Genomic DNA, 27093 nt, shown 5'->3' with positions numbered 1-27093 from the left:
GTCAGGGATGGATACAAAACATGGAAGGTTGCGAGAATTAAATTTATCTGTCTTTCCAACAAATATTTATTAAGCACTTATTATGTGCCAAGCACTGTTTTAGGTGCTGGAGATGCAACAGTCAGTGAAGCAAAACCGACAAATTGAAGCAGAAAGGAAACTAAGTAAAATGGATAGCCTGTATTGCCATTTAATATACTGCAGAGAATAATAAAGTGGAGGGGTATGGGGATTGTCAGGTTGATGGGGCAGATGGGGTTTTGCAACTTTAAAAGAGGGTGTTTGAGGAAGGCCTCACTGAAATGACACCAAAGACCCTAAGGGAACCATATATATCTGGGGACAGTGTGATCCAGGCAGGGGGAACAGGGTGTAGAGAGGCCTTAAGTTGGGAGTGTAGCTGGTTTTCAAGGAACAGCGGCACCAAGGGAGATAGTAATATAAGATTATTATTATTGCCATTTTAAGAATCATTGGAAAGGCTCTCATAGTTTATCTCTGCCAACGGTATATGTTGTATTGCTGCTGGTCCAAAAGTGGAAGGCCTTTTCAGAATTTGAAATTTTAACTTTGGAAATAAGAAATTAGGAAAGGCAAAATATGTTGTCAGGTTTTCTGTTTTTAACGTAAGACCCTTAAAGCTCATCAGGCTCAATCACTGAAACATGTAAGAATGGATAAAAAAAATACCCTTTGTCTCTGATAAGATCTTTGAATTTAGTTAATGATATATATTATAGACTAATGATTTGCAGGAAATCTGTATCATAACAGCAAGACTTTCCAAAATATTTAGTTTGGTTGTATAATTCTTATGAGGAACTAAAAGGCTAACATTACAGTATTTGTGATTTCATGTTAGAATAGAACTTAGAAGATTTGGGGTTTTATTCCCCAATAGAGGCTTTTCCTAGAATTCTCACTGGATCCCATCTCTAAAGGCTAGGGAAGCTGTTTTCCATGACATCACTCTTGGACTACTTTTAGTCATAGTGTGGAATAAGCAGAGAAGCATTAAATTAAAGTCTTCTGATGAAAAATAGCATTCAAGCAGGGTTTTTTTTTCTTATAAGGCTTCTTGTATTATAGGATGACGAAATGCTAAACATACCTGAAAAGTGAAGTAATTTGGTGCCAGTCTGGAGGCTGGAGGACCCAGGGCCCTCCTAATAGCTTAGTTAAATGGTCATTTGCAATTTGGTCCTGAGTTATAAAAATATTTTGATGACAAGAAAGAATTTCCAGTATTAAACAAATTAAAGTTAACTTACACAACGTCTCCTCCCATATTAAAGTGAGTTTTCAATTTGAGTAGTGTATTGAGAGTAAAGTGACCGCTAATAGAGCTTAAAAGTCTGTCTTTAAATTTGTCTTTTGTTTTATATTGGTATGTTGAGAAGTTGGCTGCTTTGAGATTGTCAAATTTACATTTTTTACTTTATGGGTTACAGAAGTGAGAAATGTTATGACTCAGAAATTAATTCTGTTTTTATCCGTAGTAAGCCTTTGCATTCTCTTTTCGATATGCAACTGTGGCATTTTCTGCATAGGCATCAATTTTGGTAGGAGAACAGTTTGGGGATGAAGATAGTATGAAATCATTTAAATTTTTCATTGAGGGTAAGTATATTATATCAACCTCTGAGAATCTAGCTTTTGCATTGAATACCTTAAGCTTTTGTATGAATTTTCAAGCAGCTGTGGAAGGAATGTGAAAGCAATAAATTATTGCTTATGGCATAAACATAGAGGTTAATTTTGAAATGTCTTTTAATTAATTGCCTATAATTTTGCCTTCACATCAGAATGGCAGCCTTATAACTGAAAAGGAAGCATTTAATTTCTTTGCCTTTAATTTCCTGTCCAGTTTTACCTCCACCAAACTTCTTTTTTTACTGGTCACTAGAGAGTTTGAAGTGTTCAAAAATTCTGTGATATAAATAGCAGTAATAGTCTTCCAGGGCAGAGGTAGGAAGAGGTTGAGGTTTGTGCGTGCACGTGTGTGTGTGTGTGTGTGTGCGTGTTGTCACTTATCTCTTATACTTTCAGTTGTTCTCAAGCCTGTGGTCTCAGGACTTCTTTGTACTTATTTGTACTCTTAAAAATTAGTGGGGGCCGGGCTTGGTGGCTCACACCTGTAATCCCAGCACTTTGAGAGGCCGAGGCGGGTGGATCGCTTGAGGCCAGGAGTTCGAGACCAGCCTGGGCAACATGGTGAAACTCCGTCTCTACTAAAAAGAAAAAAATGAGCCGGGCGTGGTGGTGGGCTCCTGTAATCCCAGCTACTCAGGAGGCTGAGGCAGGAGAATCGCTTGAACCCCGGAGCAGAGGTTGCAGAGATCATGCCATTGTACTCCAGCCTGGGTGCAGAGTGAGACTGTCTCAAAAAATAAATAAACAAATAAAAATTAATTCTATTACCTGGTAACCTAAATAACTTTTTTTTATGAAAAATAACTTTTCTAAAACAGTTAAGAACTTGGTGAAAAGAGTGGCATTGTTTTAAATTTTTGCATATCTCTTTAATATCTGGCTTAATAAAAGCCAATGGGCTTCTCATCAGCTTCTGCATTCAGTCTGTTGCAATATCACATACCATGTGTAAACCTCTAGAAAACAGAATGAAAGTGAAAAAGACAAATAACTATTCTTTATTTATGTATTTATTTTGAGAAGGAGTCTTGCTCTGTCGCCCAGGCTGGAGTATGGTGGCGCAATCTTGGCTCACTGCAACCTCTGCCTCCTGAGTTCAAGCAGTTCTCCTGCCTCACCCTCCTGAGTAGCTGGAATCAGATGCACATGCCACCACCCCTGGCTAAGTTTTGTATTTTTTAGTAGAGATAGGGTTTCACCATATTGACCAGGCTGGTTTTGAACTCCTGAGCTCAAGTGATCAGCCCACCTCTACCTCCCAAGGTGCTAGGATCACGGATGTGAGCCACTGTGCCCGGCTGACCAATAACTTTAAAAAAATTATTTGGATAATAATTTTGACATTGGGAAGCCCCTTTAGTGGGGACTGGGATCTTTTAGGACAACTGGATTCACTTGTCCCCAGATCATGCTTTGAGAATCCCTATACTAATCATTCTTAGGCACAAAAATGTGAGGCTTTCTTTTATTTAGTCAGTACCAAGTTTACGAAACAAGACACGTTCTTCAGTATTTCTTTCCTGGTAGTATAAGTATGCCTTGTCATTTGGTCTAATTGGTTTCCCTCTTGAAAAAAAAAAAACCTACTATTTGAAATTCTGAAGGCCATGTATAAAGTGTTGATAAACCTATATATGAAAAGTAAGGATACAGAATTTTTGTACATTGAACATTTTGTCAGTAAATGTTTTTCCTCAAAGCCTCTTAAATTTTTCCTCCAGCACTCATTTAAAGAGTTCTTATTTAAGGTTTTTGTGTTTTACAATGATTCGTTTTTTTCTTTTGGGAGAGTGGGGCTACGCACTTCTTGTTGAGCACGCTACTGCTGCCGCGGCTGTCTCTGCCATTGCAAAGTAGTTCTTATAATAGTTTTCTTCCTTAAACTGATATAATTCTGTACTTAGATTTCTTTTTAGAGACAGGGCCTTGTTCTGTTGCCCAGACTGGAATGCAGTGGCTTCATCGTGGTTCACTGCAGCCTCGACATCCTCAGCGCAAGCGATTTTCCTGCCTCAGCCTCCCAAGTAGCTGGGGCCACAGGAGCACGCCACCAAGCTCTGCTATTTAAAAAAAATTTTTTGTAGGGAAGAGGTCTGGCCACATTGCCCAGGCTGGTCTTGAACTGGATCAAGTGATCCTCGTGCCTTGCCTCCCAAAATGTTGGGATTACAGGCATGAGGCCGCTGTAACCAGTTAAAGAATTATGTACACAATTTTTTTTTTTTTTGGGGGGGACATGGTCTCACTCTGTTGCCCAGGCTGAAGTTCAGTGGTGGATTATAGCTCATTGCAGCCTCGGCCTCCCAGGCTCAGTTTATCCTCTGACCTCAGCCTCCTGAGTAGCTGGGACTACAGTCACACACCACCACGTCTGACTAATTTTTGTGTTTTTAGTAGAGATGGGGTTTTGCCACATTGCCCATGCTGGCCTCGAACTCCCGAGCTCAAGCGATATGCCCATCTCGGCCTCCCAAAGTGGTGGGATTACAGACGTGAGCCACTGCGCCTGACTCCGATCTGTTATAAATCTGCATTATGATAAACCCTAGGGAGGCATGGGGTAGGTAGAGAGGAGACTGAGGGTTCTCGCTTATGTTAATTCAGTTATTCACCACCCTAACTTGATAATAAGATGATGATGATTATTAGTAATGTATGGATGGAAACCAAGATAGGAAGTTAACAAAATTTCTGTAGGTCACACAGTAAGCACTCTGATTTCAGAGGTTTTGCTCTTTCCGACCACACTATTTTGTATTTTTTGCAAATAGAATCTAATTTTTTTTTTTTTTTTTTTTTTTGAGACAGGCTCTTAGTTTGTTGCCCAGGCTGGAGTACAATGGCGCCATCTCAGCTCACTGCAACCTCTGCCTCCTGGGCTCAAGCAATCTTCCTGCCTCGGTCTCCCAAGTAGCTGAGACTACAGGCACACACTACCACGCCCAGCTAATTTTTGTAGAGACGGGGTTTTGATATGTTGCGCAGGCTAGAATCTAGTCTTAACTTTATTTCTAGCTACTAGTTCTGTGACCTTGAATAAAAAGTCAGTTCACCCGTGGACATTATTACTGTCTTCATCTGTGGAGTTAGAGTTGACCTGGGTCCTGAGTCTTGAGAAACTATACTCAGAAGGTGGGCTGGGGGGTTTCTTCAAAGTTAACTAGATCAGGCTTACTATTTTGGCTGTAGTAGTACCACACGAAGGGTCATGATAATAAGCCTTAATGTTACAGTGTACTTAAGGTCCATGCACTGTACTAAGTGCTTTACATCCATTAACTTACTTAATTATCGCAGCAACCTGTAAGGTAGGTTCTATTAATATTAGTACCCCAATTTTTTTTTTTTGAGACATGATCTCACTCTTTTGCCCAGGCTGGAGTGCAGTGGTGCCATCTCTGCTCACTGCAATCTCCGCCTCCTGGGTTCAAGCGATTCTCCCACCTCAACCTCCCGACTAGCTGGGATTACAGGCGTGAGCCACAACACCTAGCCAATTTTTTTTTTATTTGTAGTAGAGATGGGGTTTTGCCATGTTGGCCAGCTGGTCTCGAACTCCTGACCTCAAGTGATCCACCTGCCTCGGCCTCCCAATATGCTGGGATTACAGGCATGAGCCACTGCATCTGGCCAAGTATACCCCCCCTTTTTTTTTTTTTTTTTTTTTTTTTTTTGGAGACAGAGTCTCGCTGTGTCACCCAGGCTGGAGTGCAGTGGCACCATCTTGGCTCACTGCAAGCTCTGCCTTCCGGGTTCACGCCATTCTCCTGCCTCAGCCTCCCAAGTAGCTGGGACTACAGGCTCCTGCCACCACGCCCAGCTAATTTTTTGTATTTCTAGTAGAGACGGGGTTTCACCATGTTAGCCAGGATGGTCTCGATCTCCTGACCTCATGATCTGCCCGCCTTGGCCTCCCAAAGTGCTGAGATTACAAGCGTGAGCCACCGTCCCTGGCCTGAAGTACCCCAATTTAAAAGTTTTAGATTTTACACTTTTTAAATTAATTAACTAATTAATTAATTTGAGACGGAGTTTCACTCTTGTTGCCCAGGCTGGAGTGCAGCGGCCCGATCTCGGCTTACTGCAACCTCCGTCTCCCAGGTTCAAGCGATTCTCCTGCCTCAGCCTCTCAAGTAGCTGGGATTACAGGTGCCAGCTACCATGACCGGCTAATTTTTGTATTTGTAGTAGAGACGGGGTTCCACCACATTGGCCAGGCTGGTCTGGAACTCCTGACCTCAGGTGATCTGCCCACCTCGGCCTCCCAGACTGTTGGGATTATGGGCGTGAGCCACCGTGTCCAGATTTTACATTTTAGAGCACAGAGAGGCTGAGTAGCTTGCCCCAATATCACAGAGCTAATAAGAGGTAGAACCACGCTTCAAACCTAGGCATCTGACGCCAGACCTATACCCTTACTTACTACTACCATCTAGAGACTCTATCATGTTGGTCACTTAATCACTGAGTGTTTCACTGTTTTCTACTTAATACATGCTTACCATAAAAGTGTAAAGTACTGCTGCTCCTCTAAAGTTGTTAGTCTTATTGATAAATGCACTAAGCTTTTTAGGTAGAAAATAAGTTACTGCATATGTCTCGGCTATCGCAGATGAGTTTTAAAAGTCTGTTTAGATCAGGTAAACTTCACAAATGCGTTGCTGAGACTTCAAAAGTAGCTATAGTTTATTTAACTGGCATGTGTATTTAGTGTGTTGCATATTTACAAAATCATATAAAAAGAATGAGAATTTTAGGACTAAAAATATTTTAGAGATCATGTCTAGTGCTCTTGTTTTTACAGATGCAGAGAGAAGGCCAAGGAAATTTGAGTAACTTACAGATATTTCTGTTCTAAAACTGTTAGGACCCTTGGTTATAAGTAGGAAAAATCAACCTAAGGTAGTAAAGAGGAAGAATTTATTCTAAGAATGTAAGGTTCTCTCAGAACCCAAGGGCAGACATAGAACTGGGCTTAGCAACTGGGAGAACGAGGCGTTCAGGAGCACTGCCTGTCCTCCTTTTGGCTTTATTCTTTCTCAGTTGACTGCCTTTCTCTGATCTTCAGCCCACATGGCAGACAGAAGTGGGTGCCCACAGTTGCTCTTTGACATGTTCCAGTTCCCGTCATACACAGTCAATACACGTCTCTCTCTTTTTATCTTTGTTTCTCTTTCCCTCGCCTTTGCTAAGTTTCTGTTCATCTTGATTCATATTTCCCACTCCTGTATGACCACGAGTGACTGTGGCCAGGATCACAGAGTGGGAGGCTGCCTGCTAGGAATCCCTCTCAGCAGGCTGGGTGCCCAGAGGAGAGTGCTGTGTACTCAGACAGGAGCTGTCTTTACATATGTCTTTGGGGTCTTCTGACTCACAGTTTACCAATTCTCCTCCTCCTCCTCCTCCTCTTTTTTCCCCCACTGCTTCTCTGCCTTATAATATTTCCATCATAGTAAGTATCTGGAACCTTAATTGTTGTTTTTTTTGTTTTGTTTTTTTGAGAAAGCATAGTTTCTCCTTTTATAAATTTCCTTTAGATGGAGTATTTTTCAGAAACGTGAATATTAGCTGTTTTAGACCTTTTCAGGTAATGATTAACTGTTGAATAGAGAGGGTGACTTTGACATGAAGTGAAGTGTGGTATTTTTAGGCATTGTCAAAATAACAGATTAATGAAACAAAGCAGTTTACTCTCAAGTATATGAACACTAATTTCCAGCCTTCTATTATTAAATCTTCATTAAATGTGACCAATAAATCTTTTCTTTCAGAGTTGGGGTCTTGTTCTACTGCCCAGGCTGGAGAGCAGTGGCATGATCATGGCTTACTGTAGCCTGAAATTCCTGCCTCAGCCTCTTGAGTAGCTGAGACTGTAGGTGCATGCTACCATGCCCAGCTGATTTTTTTTTTTTTTTAATTTTGTTAGAGATGGGGTCTGTGTTTCTCAGGCTGGTCTTTCAAGTGCTCCTTCTGCCTCAGCCTCCTGAGTTGTTCGGATTACAGGCACAAGCCACTGCTCCCTGCAGACCAGTACAGCTTGACAAGGCAGAATGATTGTTGGTGACCATAATGATCCTGAAAAAAAACATATAGTATCAACATTTTCATCCAGTTTAATTTGTTGTTTTTAATTCTAATTGTTTTTTTCTATTATTACTACTTTTTTTTAGAGATGGGGACTCGCTATGTTGCTTAGGCTTGTCTCAAACTCCTGGGCTCAAGCAATCCTCCCGCCTTGGCCTCCCAAAGTGTGGGATTACAGGTGTGAGCCCCACACCCAGCCCTATTCTAAATATTTTGAAAACTGATAATTAGTGTGATGTTGATAGCCTTCTTAGAATGGTTATTCAAACACTACACTGTACGAGATTCCTTTTGTTCCCAGTATGCATTTGTGTATGTAGGAAAATTCTAAGCTCATTAATTTTACCTTTAAAAATAATTCAAGCCTGGGTGTGGTGGCTTACGCCTGTAATCCCAGCACTTTGGGAGGCCGAGGCAGGCAGATCTCTCGAGGTCAGGAGTTCAAGACCAGCTGGCCAACATGACGAAACTCCTTCTCTACTAAAAATAAAAAAAAAGTAGCCGAGTCTGGTGGCGTGTATCTCTAATCCCAGCTACTTGGCAGGCTGAGGTAGGAGAATCACTTGAACCCAGAAGGTGGAGGTTGCAGTGAGCAGAGATCGCACCACTGCATTCCAGCCTGGGCAACAGAGTGAGACTCTGTCTCAAAAAAAAAAATTTTTTTTAAGCTGGGTGCAGTGGTGTGCCTCCTCAGGAGATTGAGGTAGGAGGATTGCTTGAGCCCAGCAGTTCTAGACTGTTGTGTACTATGATCATGCCTGTGAATAGCTACTGCACTCCAGCCTGGGGAACATAGCAAGACCCTGTCTTTAAAAACTAAATCAATAATTCAGATGAACAAGACCAAACTTGTAGCTTACTTTTATCTTAAATGTATTAGTAAAGTTGTTTTGCCAAGCATTGATTAGTTTCCAGAATATATATTTTTTCCAAATTATAGATAGACCTCTTGTGTTCTCCCTTTCCAAATGAAATGATACAGCTTTCGATTAATGGAGTACTAATAAAAATTTGTTATTAATTTCATCTTTTACATACTTTGCTGTCTTAGATAAGTGAACCTTTAATGTGGTAGAATCAATAGGACTTAAAGGTAGGTTAGGGGACAGAAGGGAAGAAAGAGGCACCTCAGATGCCTCTTGAGAAGATAGAGAATGCTGAAAAAGCTGATGTGGGGGCAGAATAGAACTGATTGTTTAGACATGTTGATTTTGAGATGTCAAAATGGGATCATACCAAAATGGAGCACCCAGAAGTGTCTCCTAGGCAGTTGATTACACATATATATGGACTGGAGTAAGGATGGAGATCTTGACAGAGATTATCCAGGTATTGGTGAAAGTACATATAAGTAGAAACCATGGATTAGGTGAGCTCATTTAGGGAGACACAGTGTTTAGATGAGAAAAGAGGCAAGAACAGAATCCTAGGGAATACCGATGTTGAAAGGGTAGCTCAAGAAAAGTGAGCCCATGAAGGAGATTGAGAAATGAGCAGCCCAGGACTAGGAAGAGAATCAGGAGCACAGTGTCATAGAGCTGAGATTGTGATGAGCTGAGCATAATTTATGCTACAGAAGGATCCAGGGAAATGGGGACTAGGATGTAACCTCTGAATTGGACCAATTAGGGCCTTTTAAAGAGATTTTTATAAACTTTTTTAAAAGCAGTAATACACTTTCATTGGAAATAGATTAGAAAACACAGATTAGCAAATAGGAAGGGATAAAAGTAAAACTACCTGATACTCTACCATTTTTTATTTTTTATTTTTTTGAGACAGGGTCTTCCTCTGTCATCCAGGCTGGAGTGCAGTGGCACGATCTCAGCTCACTGCAACCTCCACCTCCCAGGTTCAAGCAGTTCCCCTGCCTCAGCCTCCCCCCACCTGAGTAGCTGGGATTACAGGTACCCGCCATCACACCCAGCTAATTTTTGTATTTTTAGTAGAGACAAGGTTTTGCCATGTTGGCCAGGCTGGTCTTGAACCCTGACCTCAAGCAATCCGCCTACCTTGGTCTCCCAAAATGCTGGGATTACAGGCGTGAGCCACCGCACCTGGCCTACTCTACCGTTTTTAATGTTTTTGGCATTCTATCCTTTTAGACTTTTTCTTTTTTTCTTTTTTTGAGACAGGGTCTCACTGTGTCATCCAGGCTGGAATGCAGTGGCATAATCATGGCTCACTGCAGCCTCAACTTCCTGGGCTCAGGTGATTCTCTCACCTCAGCCTCCCGAGTAGCCGGGACTACAGATGTGAGCCACCATGCCCAGCTGATTTTTTTTTTTTGAGACAGAGTCTTGCCCTGTTGCCCAGGCTGGAGTGCAGTGGCACAATCTTGGCTCACTGCAACCTCCAGCTCCCAGGTTCAAGCAATTCTCGTGCCTCAGCCTCCCAAGTAGTTAGGGTTACAGGCATGCGCCACCATGCTTGGCTAATTTTTGTATTTTTGGTAGAGATGGGGTTTCACCATGTTGGCCACGCTGGCCTGGAACTCCTGACTTCGTGATCCGCCTACCTTGGTGTCCCAAAGTGCTGGGAGGCTCACAGGCGTGAGCCACGGCGCCCGGCCCTTTTTTTTTTTTTTTAAGAGACAGTGTCTCACTATGTTGCCGAGGCTGGTCCCAAGCTTCTGGCCTCAAGCAGTCCTCCTACCTCAGCCTCCCGAAGTGCTGGGATTATAGGCATGAGCCACCATGCCTGCCTTTTCTTATTTATTAACAAGGGTTTTTCTTTTTTCTTTTTTCTTTTTTTTTTTTGAGATGACTTTGGGCTGGGATAACTATTGAATAAATGGGTTAATCTGTCAGGAAGTTGAATAAAGGGTATCATGGACAACATATTGATGAAACAAAGTAGTAAATCTAGTGATAGTTTATTCATGAGAGTGGAGAAGTGGCGTCTTTTTAGTGTGTACATAGATGCCACCTTTTCCTTCTTGGCAACTGAGGGCTCAGCCAAACCCAGAGTACAGAGGGATTCCCAAATGGCACTCATCTCCATACCTAACACAGTACCTGGCACACACAAAGGCTCTTCCTTTTAGTAAATGAAATGGGAAGGCATTGACAGAGTGGTGACACTGGCAGTGACAGCCTCCCTAAAGAAGGAGGTGTAGAGCAAGTGACAGCAGTTGACTGCAGTGCCCGCTGCTTCTCTGGAGGGCTCGGGGTCCATATAAATACCTAACCAGGGGAAGGACAGAACTTGGGAGATTGGGTCCCAGCAGTGTCACTGGCGGAAATTCAGAGCCGTAGATGCTGGCTGCCACATCCTTAGTGCTCTTTTAGGCTAGTGTGGTTTGTAGGTTGTGTTCTAGAAAATAGCTGCAACATATGATTCCAAGTCATGAGGTATTCTAGAAAATGCTTAAAAATGGCTGTAGTATCCCAGAGATTTGTCCATATCTGCTGTCCTTAGTTTGGGAACATCTTTGATAGTGCATCAGTGTTATACCAGCAGGGAATGCCTCACAACTGTTCGGTGGACGAAACTGCTGAGAGGCACTGAAGATTGGCCCAAGATTAAAGGACCAGTTGGCATAGTTTTTGTTTAGCAGGGCAGGGATGGAGGACAGGCAGAGAGTTAAGGGAAATGAAGGCCCTGGTAAGAAAGTGGTTGCTCTGATATGGTAAGGTCTAAGCTGGAGAAGGACAGAGGTTAAGTTAGGAGATGATAGACCAAGTGAAAAGAGAGTAGGAAGGTTAAGTAGGAAGTTGACAGTTTAGATTTCAGATGTAGACCAGTTTTGGATCAGGAACAGGTCCAAGTGGGGTGGGAGTAGGGTTTGCAATGGAATAAGTGGGGAGGTTGTAGGAGTTGAGATGGTCAGGGAGTTTTGACTTACAGTTTTTGGATGGCTGATCTTATGTGAACATTGAAGAGGTGTGAAAGATGACTTAGCCAGGTGTTGAAGTCTTGTTCCAGCGATTCTCCTGCCTCAGCCTCCCAAGTAGCTGGGATTACACATGCCAGCCACCACGCTCGGCTAATTTTGGTATTTTTAGTAGAGAGGAGGTTTCTCCATGTTGGCCAGGCTGGTCTTGAACTCCTGACCTCAGGTGATACACCCTCCTCAGCCTCCCAAAGTGTTGGGATTACGGGCGTGAGCCACTGAGCCCGGCTTTTTTTTTTTTTTTTTTTTTTTTTTTGAAAATGGAACCTCGCTCTGTCGCCCAGGCTGGAGTGCAGTGGTGCAGTCTTGGCTCATTGTGACCTCCGCCTCCTGGGTTCAGGAGATTTCTCCTGTCTCAGCCTCCGGAGTAGCTAGGACTACAGGCGCCCGCTACCATGTGCGGCTAATTTTTGTATTTGTTTTGTATTTTATTTTATTTATTTTGAGACGGAGTTTCACTCTTGTCGCCCAGGCTGGAGTGCAGTGGTGCAATCTCAGCTCACTGCAACCTCCGCCTCCCAGGTTCAAGCGATTCTCCTGCCTCAGCCTCCCGAGTAGCTGGGATTACAGATGCCCGCCACCACGCCTGGTTAATTTTTATATTTTTAGTAGAGATGGGGTTTCACCATGTTGGCCAGGCTGGTCTCAAACTCCTGACCTTAGGTGATCCACCCATCTCGGCCTCCCAAAGTGTTGGGATTACAGGCATGAGCCACCACGCCCGGCCTTTAATTTTTGTATTTTTAGTAGAGACAGGGTTTTACCATGTTGCCCAGGCTGGTCTTGAACTCCTGATCTCAAGTGATCCGCCTGCCTCAGCCTCCCAAAGTGCTGGGATTACAGGTGTGAGCCACCATGCCTGGCCCAGGTGTTGAAGTCTTCATCAAATATTTGAGAGTGATTGATCAGAAGATGTGTATGGAAGTGACAAGGGGTGACAGAAGATGGATTTTTATCTGAGCAAAAGGCCAAGTTTTAGGAAAAGAACAATAGAAAGCTAAGAGAAAGAAGACTTGGAAAGTAGGGCTGTAAGCGCTAAAAGTTTTTTTTTTTTTCTAACACGCGTGGGAGTAGAGCTAGAGGTTGGAGGCAGGAGGCCTGGAAGCTGTGACTTTTAGGAAAACTATGTCTCATTTAAATCAGGTTGAGGAGAGAACTTTCTGTGACCAACCTGAGCATGTAGGGGATTTTGTTTACGTTGAAGTAAGGTTCCACAGGGCACAGTGGAAAGATTTGGGAGAGAATTCAGGGATGGAGGATGGGTCATTGGGGAGGAAGCTGGGAGCTGTGTAAGGATGAGAATTAAGAAGATAGATGGTCTGGGGTAGGGGTATGTGAAAAGGAGAAAATTAATTTGCTTCATAAATAACCCAGTAGACTGAATTAGTGGCCAGGCGCAGTGGCTCACGCCTGTAACCCCACCACTTTGGAAGGCCGAGTCAGACGGATCATCTGAGGTCAGGAGTTTTAGACCAGCCTAGCCAACATGGCGAAACCTGTCTTCACTAAAAATACAAAAATTAGCTGGGCGTGTAGCAGGTGCCTGTAGTCCCAGCTACTCGGGAGGCTGAGGCACAAGAATCGCCTGAACCCGGGAGGCGGAGGTTGTAGTGAGCCGAGATTGTGCCACTGCACTCCAGCCTGGATGACAGAGCAAGACTCCGAAAACAAAAAAATAGACTGAATTAGTTTATTCCACTGTATTTAAGATATCTAATTATAGTTCTCTATTTTACTTTCATTTCTCTGATATGGAAACATTTGGTTTAATTTCCTTTAAAATTATAGATTTGTATTTTTAAATATATAAGCATTACATCATTATTGTTTTTCAAAGTAAGGGTAATGAGGTAAATGAAAAGAAAGCCTCTCCTGAAAACCTACTACCCAGGGACGTTATTTTGGTATATATTTCTCCAGACTTTTTCTCATCTAACAAATATATGCGTATTTAGTTTTCGAAGATGTACTCAGTATACTGAAGTCACTTGTTTTTTTTTCATACAATATCTGATAAATATTCTTTGTAAAAATAGTTAAACTGTTGACATCATTTTAAATTGATAATTTATTGTAGGACTGTATCATGTTTTAATAATTTGTTATTGGACTTTTGAATAGTTTCTGATTTTTAAATAATAAGCCTAGATAGAAAAACCTTTGTGTACAACTTGCCTATTTATTTGAATATTTCCTTTAGGTAAATTTCTAGGAGTTTTCAGGTATACTTTTTAGTTTCATTTTTGTCCCTTTTCTCATTATTTAGTATTTGGCTGTGAAATCATTTTTATGTTGCTTATTTTGGAACCTGTTTAAAGTATATTTGATGAACAATATGAAATCAATGGAATAGGCATATATTATTTGTAAGATAACAATTTACCATTGTTTGATACATATATATATATATATATATTTTTTTTTTTTTTTTTTTTGGAAATGGAGTCTTGCTGTCTCCCAGGCTGGCATGTAGTGGCGTGATCTTGGCTCAAGGCAACCTCCATCTCCCGAGTTCAAGCGATTCTCCTGTCTTGGCCTCCTGAGTAGCTGGGACTATAGGTGCATGCCACCACACCTGGCTACTTTTTGTATTTTTAGTAGAGTTGGAGTTTCATCGTATTGATCAGGCTGGTCTTGAACTCCTGACCTCAGGTGATCCACCCACTTCGGCCTCCCAAAGTGCTGGGATTACAGGTGTGAGCCACCGCGCCCGGCTGACATATATATTTTTAAGAGATAGGGTCGTGCTCTGTTGCCCAGGCTGGAGTGCAGTGGTGCTATCATAGCTCACTGTAGCCTCAAACTCGTGGGCTGAAGGGAATCTCCCACCTCAGCCTCTGAAGAAGCTGGGGCTGCTGACAATGTGCCACTATGCCCAGCTACTTTTTTTTTTATTGTTATTATTTTGTAGAGACAGGGATTTGCCATCTTGCCTAGGCTGGTCTCCAACTCCTGGGCTCAAGCGATCTTCCTGCCTTGGCCTCCCAAAGTGCTGGGGTTATAGGCATGAACTATTGATGTATCTTTAATAGATTCTTTTCCTTAGATGGGGAAGCCAGAAATATTAGTCTGCAAACCTTTAGATTGTCTTCTCCCAAAGGACTTGTACATTTTGGACTTAGTCAGTAGAATTGAGATAATAGCAAAAATTGTTAAAACTCTAAGTTAATATTTTCTTCTGAATGCATGGAAGTGTTTAACATTGTTGTCTTTGATTTTTTCCAGGTGATTCATGGCAGGGGACGTGGAAGGATTCTGTTCCTCCATCCACGACACCAGTGTCTCTGCTGGGTTCAGAGCACTGTATGAGGAGGGATTGCTTCTTGATGTCACTCTGGTTATTGAAGATCATCAGTTCCAGGCCCATAAAGCACTCTTGGCCACCCAGAGTGATTACTTCAGAATTATGTTTACTGCAGACATGAGGGAACGAGATCAGGACAAAATTCATTTAAAAGGTCTAACAGCTACCGGTTTCAGCCATGTCCTGCAATTTATGTACTATGGAACTATAGAGCTGAGTATGAATACCGTTCATGAGATTCTTCAGGCTGCCATGTATGTTCAACTTATAGAAGTGGTGAAGTTCTGCTGCTCTTTTCTCTTAGCGAAGATCTGCCTAGAAAATTGTGCAGAAATTATGAGACTCTTAGATGATTTCGGCGTAAACATCGAGGGAGTCAGGGAGAAGTTAGACGCCTTTCTGCTAGACAACTTTGTGCCACTCATGTCTAGGCCTGACTTTCTGTCCTATCTGAGCTTTGAGAAGCTCATGTCTTATTTGGATAATGATCATCTGAGCAGGTTCCCAGAGATAGAGCTGTACGAGGCTGTGCAGTCTTGGCTGCGGCATGATAGAAGACGCTGGAGACATACCGATACCATCATTCAGAATATCCGGTTTTGCTTGATGACCCCAACCAGCGTTTTTGAGAAGGTTAGTGCGTTTGAAAGCAATAGACAGTACTCATCATTTAGTTAAGGCAGTGTATGTCTTTATAGATAAGATTCACAGACTTAAGAGCCAAGAATGAATAACTTCATTTTGTTATTTCTTATGTTATTCAAGAATGAATAACATAAGAGTACTTTATGTATAAGAAGCCTGATTTGTTGTGCATTTAGGTTTTGTAAAATACATTTTGTGGGTGAAAGATAAACCACGTAGGTAGTAGAACAGTTTTATTTTAAAAGTACTTTTAAAGTTGAAGCATAATTACTTTATGCAAAATATTACATGTTTGCTGTAGCTTTTCTTTTCATTTCACCAATTAAATCGGAACCGAGTCAGGCTAGATCTCTTTTTAAAAATAAATTTAAGTAATACATGCAGAAATTGGCATTGAGAAGAGTTCTGTGTGGTATACATTAATAGAGTTTCTTATTCCTCTAAAATATAGCAAGGACGTACAAAATAGCTCTTGAAAACCAATAGGCCCTAATGGTGATTTTCTTCCCTGCTCTTACCTTCTGGTTTTCCCCGTTTTACTGTGAATACTAACTAAATTTGACAATGAAAACATGTTATATGTCTAAAAACATCATTTTGGCATTTCTAAACAAGTAGACTATAACTCTTCTATCTACATTGATCAACCATCCCTGGGCACATTTTACCATGCAAATAGTTCTCTTAAAAATAGTCTTTCTCTGAAACAGCCTTGGCCTTTTTTTGCATGTAAGCATTTTCATTTTTATATCAGAGTTTCACTTGTGATCCTTTCTTGCCCAAAGGTCATAGAGCACTTTTAGTAATTGCTTAACTTAATTGGTTTCTAATCACATGGTTACCTCTGGGGCTCTGTTTACTTCTTGCATCTTCTCTTTTTTCTAGAAAGCACACTGAAAACTTGGTCGGTCACTTTTCATGTTAAATAGTTCCTCAGCTTTAGTTATTAGACCTGGTTATAAAAATATAGTATCTGCAAAGGAGGGTTGTCTACGCCATTTGAAAAATAAACCCATTTGCGCCTTTGAATAACAGCAGCCTGACATATTTTTTTTTTCCTCCAAAATGCTGTGAAACTGAGAATTCAGTTTTGTGGATTTTTGTCTTTTATTCTCAATGTATTGATGTGGCAGAAATAATTGAAACTAAATTATATATATGTATGTATGTTTTTTTTTTTTTTTTTTTGAGACAGAGTCTCGCTCTGTCGCCCAGGCTAGAGTACAGTGGCGTGATCTCGGCTCGCTGCAAACTCCGCCTCCCAGGTTCAAGCGATTCTCTTGCCTCAGCCTCCCGAGTAGCTGGGATTACAGGCGTCCGCCACTGTGCCTGGCTAATTTTTGTGTTTTAGTAGAGACAGAGTTTCATCATCTTGGCCAGGCTGGTCTCGAACTCCTGACCTCATGATCCACCCGCCTTGGCCTCCCAAAGTGCTGGGATTAGAGGCGTGAGCCACCCCACCCAGCCAATAATATATTTCTTTTATTTTTTGTTTAGTGATAATCAGCCCCACATCAATTATGTAAATCATTTGTCTCTGATGTTTTGATTTTTTTCCTATTGTTTTTATTGCTCTTTTTCCCTGGGGAATCCTGTTTTGTTTTGTTTTTGTTTTGTTTTGTTTTGAGAGGAGTCTCACTCTGGCCCTGGAGTGCAGTGCTGCGATCTCAGCTCACTGCAGCCTCCACCTCCTGGGTTCCAGCAATTCTCATGCCTCAGCCTCCCGAGTAGCTGGGATTACAGTTACCCACCACCACGCCTGGCTAATTTTTTGTGTGTGGAGATTCTTAATTCTTCCTTTGGTAGTAACAGATTTGAACAGTGACTTAATAGTGTAGGGAAGGGGGGCATTCTGCCTCAACCCAAGGAAAAGCCCCCATTCGTTCTAGGGACACAAGTCATGTCCTCTAGCTGTGCTGAAATCTTTGGGTTTATCCTTCTGCAGTATCTATGTAGTCCTCTACTGGATTTTCTCCTTAGGTGAAGATAAGATTGTCTTAACTTTTTTTTTCTTTTTTTTAGTATACTTTTTTCTTTTTTAATATTTAACTTTTTTTTGTAGAGATAGAGTCTCACTGTTGTCCAGGCTGGTCTTGAGCTGGCCTCAAGTGATCCTCGTGCCTCGGCCTCCCAGAGTGCTGGGATTATAGATGTGAGCCACCGTGCCTGGCCAGATTGTCTTAATTTTTGTACTAAGTATTCTGTGGGACCATCATCGAAGAGGCCAAGGCTTCCAAATTTCCTGAGTTCCTTAGAGGCAGCAATACTGTTTATCTGAACACTGTGTGTGCACACGAGCACACACACACACACACACACATATTTATGCTAGGTCATGCACTAAGTGCTCTTACCGTACATATAGGTAGCATCTACATGGTTTTTTTTTTTGTTTTTTTTTGAGACGGAGTCTCACTCTGTTGCCCAGGCTGGAGTGCGGTGGCACGATCTAGGCTCACTGCAAGCTCTGCCTCTCAGGTTCATGCCATTCTCCTGCCTCAGCCTCCTGAGTAGCTGGGACTACAGGCGCCCGCCACCACGCCTGGCTAATTTTTTTGCATTTTTTTTTTTTTTAGTAGAGACGGGGTTTCACTGTGTTAGCCAGGATGGTCTTGATCTCCTGACCTCGTGATCCGCCCGCCTCGGCCTCCCAAAATGCTGGGATTACAGGGGTGAGCCACCGCGCCCGGCCATGCATCTACATGTTATCCCCATTTTATAGATAAGGAAACAGGCACAGAAAGGTTAAGGATCTTATTCCAGACCAAGTGGCACTGTCCAGACTGAAAGCCAGGGCAGCTGCTTCCCAATCTGGGACTTCCTGTTACAGCTAATAGAATAGGGAGAAGACCCTAAAGTGCAGGAAGCATGCTGTTAACCTGTGGCCCAGCTGGGGTCATTCAGAAGTTGTTAAAGAGCTATGAAAATTCTAAGCTGTTTGCATTAACAAAACATAGCCTAAGGGCAAGTGTATGTTACAGAGTTGTAAAAATTCTAAGGTGTTTACATGAGCAAAACATAGCCGGAGGGCTAGGAAGGGTGGCTTACGCCTATAATCCCAGCACTTTGGGAATCCTAGGCAGGAGGATTATTTGAGCCCGGGAGTTGGGGAACAGCCTAGGCAAAGTAGACAAACCTATCTCTACAAAAAATTTAAAAATTATTTGGGTGTGGTGGCACATGCCTGGAGTCCCAGCTACTGGGGAGTTTGAGGTGGGAGGGATTGCTTGAGCCCAGGAGGTCGAGGTTGCAGTGAGCCACGGTCGTGCCACTGCATTCCAGCTGGGCGATAAAGTGAGAACCTATTCCCCCCAATCCCCTACCCCACCCCATCCAAAAAAAAAAAAAAACATAGCCTAGGAAATTTAATGGCACTGAAAAATACATATAAAGTGTGGGAAAACTTTGATATGAAAGCACAAATCTTGGGTTTTCACTGAAATAATCAAAGAAATTGAAATTTTAAGGATCTTGTCCTTCTGACATAGTTATTTAAGGATTTTTATGACTCATTTGATCTATAGTGGATTCCTAGTTTTAAAACTAGACTACAGTTTCAGTTTTTACTTATGCAAATGTCTGTGGCATGTATTTTTACTAGCTCTGATGGTCTTTGCACATGTTAACAGATAAGGCCTGACATTTGTCATTCTGAATTTCAGTGATGTGAAGATTTAAATAGTTTCAACTGCTTTCTTTGGTCTTTGGTTTTTAAAAAACAATGATTGTTTTATTGAAAACATTTTATGAAGTAAACGTATATTTGGCAAAATGCATATTATACTTTTATTTATTTATTTATTTATTTATTTATTTATTTATTTATTTTCTTTTGAGACAGAGTCTCGCTCTGTTGCCCAGGCTGCAGTACAGTGGCGCGATCTCAGCTCACTGCAAGCTCCACCTGCCGGGTTCACGCCATTCTCCTGCCTCAGCCTCCCGAGTAGCTGGGACTACAGGCGCCCGCCACCACGCCCGGCTAATTTTTTGTATTTTTAGTAGAGACGGGGTTTCACTGTGTTAGCCAGGATGGTCTCGATCTCCTGACCGTGTGATCCACCCGCCTTGGCCTCCCAAAGTGCTGGGATTACAGGCGTGAGCCACCGCACCCGACCTATATATATTTTTTTTTCTTCTTCTTTTTTTTTTTTTTTTTTTTTTTGAGACAAGTCTCGCTCTGTCTCCTAGGCTGGAGTGCAGTGGGGTGATCTTGGCTCACTGCAACCTCCGCCCCCTGGGTTCAAGCGATTCTCCTGCGTTAGCCTCCCGAGTAGCTGGAATTACAGGTGTGTGCCATCACGCCCTGCTAATTTTTGTGTTTTTAGTAGAGATGGGGTTTTGCCATGTTGGCCAGGCTGGTCTCAAACTCCTGACCTCAAGTGATCTGCCCACCTCGGCCCCCCAAAGTGCTGGGATTACAGGCTTGAGCCACTGCGCCCAGCCTATGCTTGACTTTTTTTGTACATAAAAGATTTTTAAAGCAAAATTGTTAAATTATTCGTTAAAATACCCATATGTTGATTCTCTAGTACAGTGACATTTTAATATTTTTGAACCCAGGGTATCTTCAGTATTATAAATATGCATAAGGTAAGATTCAGCATCCCAATGATCCCCTTAGAAATTGTATTAATATGTAAAATACAGTATCTTACATAATCATAAAATCTTTTCAGTTTCTCAGAGGGAAAGAAATCTATTTTAAATCCGATAAAGAGAAAAAACACATTAGTTCAGCTTTGTATTTAGGATTTTATAGTTCATTTTTCATTGGCTATTAAGGAAGTAGATTATATAGAAGTATTCTGCTTTAAATACAGCCGTCATGCTTATTCCAAATATTTTATTTTATAAACTGGCTCATGATAGACCCCCTAATGTACTTTTTTCCCCAGTCTGTTAAATGTAATTCAGTATATCCCCCCAAAATTGGATTTCTGTAACTTACAGAGAATTTATTATAAGAATATTCACAACTTTGGGCCGGGTGAAATTGAGGTACATTTTAAAATGTGTATTTAAAAGCTACATTTTAAAATGGGGGACATTTATTGTCCTTAATATAATCTCATGCTTAGGTGGTATGCTGTTCTGGTTAATTGAGGCACAACCCATTTGGTAAATGAAATTGCCTGGGCAAAGCCACATCTATGTAAACTGTAGGTGCTGTATGCCCCTCCAGAATTCCTTCACTTAGGCATTGGAACATGTTTTAACTAATCCAGCACTTGACCAATGCAAAATTTCTGTCCAGGAAACCATCACCTGCAGTGTTACCATAATTTAGCCAAAAACTCTTTGGAAAAAAACAGTTCATTTATATCTAATGACTTCAGCTAGAGCCAGATAAATCTAGAGAAGTAGAAATTTCCCTCTAACCCTCAGTTTTGGAAGTACATGAGAAATATAAGCCCTCAGTTTTAGAAATACGTGAGAAATATAAGCAGTGCTGTGTTTGACACTGACAAACTTTTTTTATTATGTATTTATTTATTTATTTTGAGGTGGAGTCTCACAGGCTGGAGTGCAGTGGCACAATTTCTGCTCACCGCAACCTCCAACTCCCTGGTTCAAGTGATTCTCCTGCCTCAGCCTCCCAAGTAGCTGGGGTTACAGGCACGCACCACCACGCCCAGCTAATTTTTGTATTTTTAGTAGAGACGGGGTTTCACCATGTTTCTCGATCTCCTGACCTCATGATCTGCCTGCCTCAGCCTCCCAGAGTGCTGGGATTACAGGTGTGAGCCACCATACCCGGCCGGGCCAACTTTTTTTAAAGATAGTAACCTTTATTTCAAATGTGAAATTTGATTAGAATTTCTAATAAGCTTGAGTTGTTTTTGAAAAAGTTCTAAATCTCCTTCAGATACCAGATAATACGCAGCTAGAACTTGAAATTGCTTAAATTAACAATGAACTCACCTCTTGGAGTGAAAGCATAGAGATGAGCAGGTTTTCTGTTAGAAACTAGGTCAGTGGGTTAAGTGTACTTTCTCAGTTAACTTAATGTCTTTTTCTGCATCAGACTCCTTTTTGCCAACCCTTCCTCCCCAACCCCATGGACTTTGGAAGATTGTAATTAACGCATGTGCAGTTCTTTCGAAATCACGCAAGGTGTTTTTCTCCTCTAAAGTTTTCTGCCTTTTATGTATAGATGTAGAGTGTTCTTATTTTCTACCTTTGACTTGCATTCACTCCAGGTTCACAGATTCCTGAAGAGTGCCTGTAATCTAGGTGTTGACTACTATTAGGGCCTTAGGAAAGATAGTATCTTGGGGAGTGTATTAGAGAGACAGGAACTTATTGAAAATTGGAGTGTAAAAGTTCAATCTTACTTGCTGATTCTCTTTTTTTTTTTTTGAGACGGAGTCTCGCTCTTTCGCCCAGGCAGGACTGCAGTGGCGCTATCTCGGCTCACTGCAAGCTCCGCCTCCCAGGTTCATGCCATTCTCCTGCCTCAGCCTCCCAAGTAGCTGGGATTACAGGCGCCCGCCACCGCGCCCGGCTAATTTTTTGTATTTTTAGTAGAGACGGGGTTTCACCGTGTTAGCCAAGATGGATGGTCTCAATCTCCTGACCTCGTGATCCGCCTGCCTTGGCCTCCCAAAGTGCTGGGATTACAGGCATGAGCCACCGCGCCAGGCCTCTCTTTTTAAATAAAAGATGAAAACAAGCATAGGACAATTGGAAATTAAAAAGGAAGACATGGAACAGGGACAGCTTTCTTGACATTTAAAAGGAGAAAACCGTGGCCAAGTGCAGTGGCTCACGCCTGTAATCCCAGCACTTTGGGAGGCCAAGGTGGGCGGATCACCTGAGGTCAGGCGTTTGAGACCAGCCTGGCCAACATGGTGAAACTCCGTCTCTACTAAAAATACAAATAAATTTGCTGGGCTTGGTGGCAGGCGCCTGTAATCCCAGCTACACGGGAGGCTGAGGCAGGAGAATCCGCTTGAACCCAGGAGGCGGAGGTTGCAGTGAGCCGAGACTGCACCACTGCACTCCAGCCTGGGCAGCAAGAGCGAAACTCCGTCTCAATCAATAAATAAATACATTTAAAAAAATGAGGAAACTCTTAAGAAATTGGAAGAAAAAAACAAATGATAAGCAGAAATTGAAAAGGATCAGAGAGTCTGGAAATGACTGGAGAAAAGGTTTGGAGCAGGAAAGGAAGAAGGGGAAGTACTATGAGTTAAGGCTTTTAAGTTTTAGTTCCAAATTTATTATTCAGAAAATGCCACTTGTGTAATAGGTAAGCATTGTTCATTCAAAAGTTAGTTTTAGGATGAAACCTTTTATTTGGCTTTCCTGTTCTATCATAAATAGGAAAATAAAATCCCTCATAAGTTGTGAATTCTAGAACTTAGTTGTACTATCTAAATATTAATATAACCAGAAAATAAAAAGATGGTCCTAAGTCACACCTGTAATCCCAGCACTTTGGGAGGCCGAGGCGGGCAGATCACGAGTTCAAGAGATCGAGACCATCCTGGCTAACACAGTGAAACCCCGTCTCTACTAAAAAATACAAAAAATTAGCCGGGCATGGTGGTGGGCACCTGTAGTCCCAGCTACTCGGGAGGCTGAGGCAGGAGAATGGCATGAACCCAGGAGGTGGAGCTTGCAGTGAGCCAAGATCGCGCCACTGCACTCCAGCCTGGGCAACAGCAAGACTCCGTCTCACACACACAAAAAAATTGCTGGGCACGGTGGCACACGCCTGTAATCGCAGCACTTTGGGAAGCCAAGGCGGGCGGATCACAAGGTCAGGAGTTCGAGACCAGTCTGACCAACATGGTGAAACCCCATCTCTACTAAAAATACAAAAATTAGCCAGGCCATGGTGGTGCGTGCCTGTAATTCCAGCTACTGAGGAGGCTGAGGCAGGAGAATCGCTTGAACCTGGGAGGCGGAGGTTGCAGTGCGCTGAGATTGTGCCACTGCACTCCAGCCTGGGTGACAGAGTGAGACTCCGTCTCAAACATTATTTTCTACCTTGGAGGCTTATTAGGGTTTTTCGTTTGTTTTTTCGGTAGGGATGGGGTTTTGCCATGTTGTCTTGGCTGGTCTCAACTCCTGGCTGGTCTCCTGGCATCAAGCCGTCCTCCCGCCTCAGCCTCCCAAAGTGCTGGGATTACAGGCATGAGCCATGGCACTTAGCTGAGGCTTGTTAGTTTCTTTTTCTAAAATTTAAAAAAAAAAAAAAAAAATTTTTTTTTTTTTTTTTTTTTTGGAGACAGAGTCTCACTCTGTTGACCAGGCTGAAGTGGAATGGCACAATCTCAGCTCCCTGCAACCTCCACCTCCCGGGTTCAAGTGATTCTCCTGCCTCAGCCTCCCGAGTAGCTGGGACTACGGGTGCACACCACCACGCCCAGCTAATTTTTGTATTTTTAGTAGAGATGTGGTTTCACCATGTTGGCCAGGCTGGTCTTGAACTCCTGAGCTCAGGTGTTCGCCTGCCTCCCTAAGTGCTAAGTCTACAGGCGTGAGCCACCCCGCCTGGCCAAAAATTTTATTTTTTTAGAGACGAGGTTTTGCCTTGTTGCCCAGGCTGCAGTGCAGTGGCACCATCATAGCTCACTGCTGCCTTGAATCCCTGGGCTCAAGTGATCCTCCCACCTCGGCCTCCTGAGTAGCTGGGACTACAGGGGCACACCACTATGCCCAGCCTTTTACATTTCTAATAGTGTTCTATTACTATTGCACTGAAATTTGAAGGAAATTAGACTTTGTAAGCACATTTATTCTTTAAGTATTTTTTACTCTCTAGAAGGGTTGAAGGGATAGAGAACTTTACCAAATTGTGCTAAAACTCTTAGAATCTTGCCCTGAGGGCACCTCTCCCTCACCCCTATTTACCCTGGTCACTTCTGAAGTTCACTTCTGAAGTTCAGTTCACTTTTGACTCTGCCTGCTTGGAGAGAAGAGAGTGAGTAAATTCTTACTACAATTTATCTTTATTTACCATTTGGTATTGACTATAAATACAGTATGACTGAAAGGATTTATGCTTAGCATGAACTGATTTTTCATAGCTTTATCCTTGGTCATTAACTCAGTTTTTCAGGACAAAGGGATTGATTAAAGGCATATTGCACCTAGCTTTTTTTGTGATGATTTTGTTTTACGTAAATCAATATAAGCTTTAGTTCTGAGCAAGATTTTACAAATAAAGACTTCTCATACCAGGGTAGATAGTTTTGCAATATAGCATCTAAAGACTGCTCCATGTTTTACTGAGAATCAAAATTATATCAAATGTAGCTGATACAGGGTTTTTTTGTTTTGTTTTGTTTTTTGAGATGGAGTCTCGCTCTGTCATCCAAGCTGGAGTGCAGCGGTGCGATCTCGGCTCACTGCAACCTCTGCCTCCCGGGATCAAGCGATTCTCCTACCTCAGCCTCCTGAGTAGCTGGAATTACAGGTGCCCCCACCACGCCCAGCTAATTTTTGTATTTTTAGTAGAGACAGGGTTTCGCCATGTTTGCCAGGCTAGTCTCGAACTCCTGACCTCATGATCCGCCCGCCTGGCCTCCCAAAGTGTTGGGATTACAGGCGTGAGCCACCACGCCCGGCCTGATATGGTTTGTTTCAGCATTAAAGCACCACGATAGTAACTACTTGGGAAGATTGCATCATGGTGGAGAAGAGATGATAAAACTGACAACCAAGACTCAGTCTTGATACCTCCTTGTACTTGTCATTCGAGCGATTAGGTTAGCATTTTTTGGATGTAGAAAGGGCCAGAGAGGTGCCTGTTCACACAGGTAACCTCTTTTATAGGGCCGGGCACCATCTTAAGTTCAGGAATTGCTCCCCCACTTCCACCCCTTCTGATAGATAAACTAATAAAAGGTATTTTGTTTCTTTGATTTAATATAAGCATATTGGATATTTTAAAAATTATTTCGTGGCTGGGTGTGGTGGCTCATGCCTGTAATCCCAGCACTTTGGGAGGCCAAGGCAGGCAAATCACCTGAGGTTAGGAGTTCGAGACCAGCCTTGCTAACATGGTGAAACCCCATTTCTACTAAAAATACAAAAAATTAGCTGGGCATGGTGGCATGTGCCTGTAATCCCAGCTACTCGGGAGACAGGCAGGAGAATCGCTTGAACCCAGGAGGTGGAGGTTGCAGTGAGCCAAGATCGCACCATTGTACTCCAGCTTGGGCAACAAGTGAAATCCGTTTCAATTTTTTTTTTTTCTTTCAAAAAGTGTATCTTAAATTGGCTGGCTAGGCTGGGCACGGTGGCTCATGCCTGTAATCCAGTACTTCGGAAGGCTGAGGCAGGCAGATCACGATGTCACGAGTTCAAGACCAGCCTGGCCAGATGGTATTCAGATTCTTAAGTTTTAAAGGTAATTTGTATATACCGTCTTTAATTTTGAGAGAATTAAAATGTAACTTGCAATATAATTAAAATAGGGATTTCCACAGAGTTTACTACCTTTATTTGATTAAAAAATCTGGAATTAAAAAAAAATGTACTCTAACTGGCTACAGTCTAGAATTATTTTAGGCTTTTAGCCAGCCTTTTTTTTTTTTTTTTTTTTGAGACAGAGTCTCGCTCTGTTGCCCAGGCTGGAGTGCAGTGGCGTGATCTTGGCTCACCACAACCTCCATCTTCCGGGTTCAAGCAATTCTCCTGCCTCAGCCTCCTGAGTAACTGGGACTACAGGCGCACACCAACATGCCCGGATAATTTTTGTATTTTTATTAGAGACTGGGTTTCACTATGATATAACGTTTTGACAGTGAATGGAGAAACATGAAGTATTTGCCCAGCTGTAATGGCTAGTTATTTCTCCAACTTTATATATTTGTGTGTGTGTATATATGCGTCTGTGTGTGTATGTGTATACATATTTACAGGAACTGTATTCAAAGTTAATCATTTCTCATACTTCATTGTCAGCTATATCATACATGCACACACAATTAAATTAAAGTAAAAGATGTTTAGAGGAAATGGACAATTTACATTTTCAGGCTGGGCAAGGTGGCTCATGCTGGTAATCCCAGCACTTTGGGAGGCCGAGGTGGGAAGATCACTTCAGCTCAGGATTTTAAGACCAGACTGGGTAATATAGTGAGACCCAATCTCTATTTTATTAAATAATCAGTAAATTAAAAAAATTTTTTTTCAGACCACTGAAATTATATATAATTATATGATATATTCAGAATAAGACAAAATGCTTTTTATTATACAGTTTTTTAAAGTATCAAAGCAAGAAAAGTAGTAACATTCTTTCCAAGCTTTAAAACATGACAGCTGTTTAATCCTGTGAAAGGCAAAGGAAAGTAATTCAGAACATGAAAGAAATGTCATTCTTTCCATACCTCTTTGAGAGTACCTGATACACCGATAAACTGTTATGTGAGAAATGAAGGATGGGAGAAGTGCCTTCTCTATGAAAAGATGAGCCACATACTGTTCTGCAGTTTTCTTATTTAACATTTTGAATATCTGTGTTAGTGCATATGGATCAACCTCACTCTTTTTT

The 27093-nt window shown here is 42.1% G+C and overlaps 1 protein-coding gene across 2 annotated transcripts in view; it reads left to right on the top strand.

The window, feature by feature from the left end:
* KLHL15 (kelch like family member 15) overlaps positions 1-27093 on the top strand; it is a 45242-nt gene that overhangs the window by 7406 nt on the left and 10743 nt on the right. For both annotated transcript variants that reach the window (XM_055106811.2, XM_034949641.3), the window contains exon 3: positions 14858-15569. In XM_055106811.2, coding sequence (XP_054962786.1) covers positions 14865-15569 — 705 coding nt within the window. In that variant the 5' untranslated portion in view covers positions 14858-14864. The remainder of the gene's footprint in view (positions 1-14857; positions 15570-27093) is intronic.

Source organism: Pan paniscus, chromosome X (assembly GCF_029289425.2).
Source record: "Pan paniscus chromosome X, NHGRI_mPanPan1-v2.0_pri, whole genome shotgun sequence".
NCBI classification, from domain to species: Eukaryota; Metazoa; Chordata; class Mammalia; order Primates; family Hominidae; genus Pan; species Pan paniscus.
The sequence above is the reverse complement of the archived record's forward strand: the minus strand, read 5'-3'. Positions and strand labels throughout refer to the sequence as shown.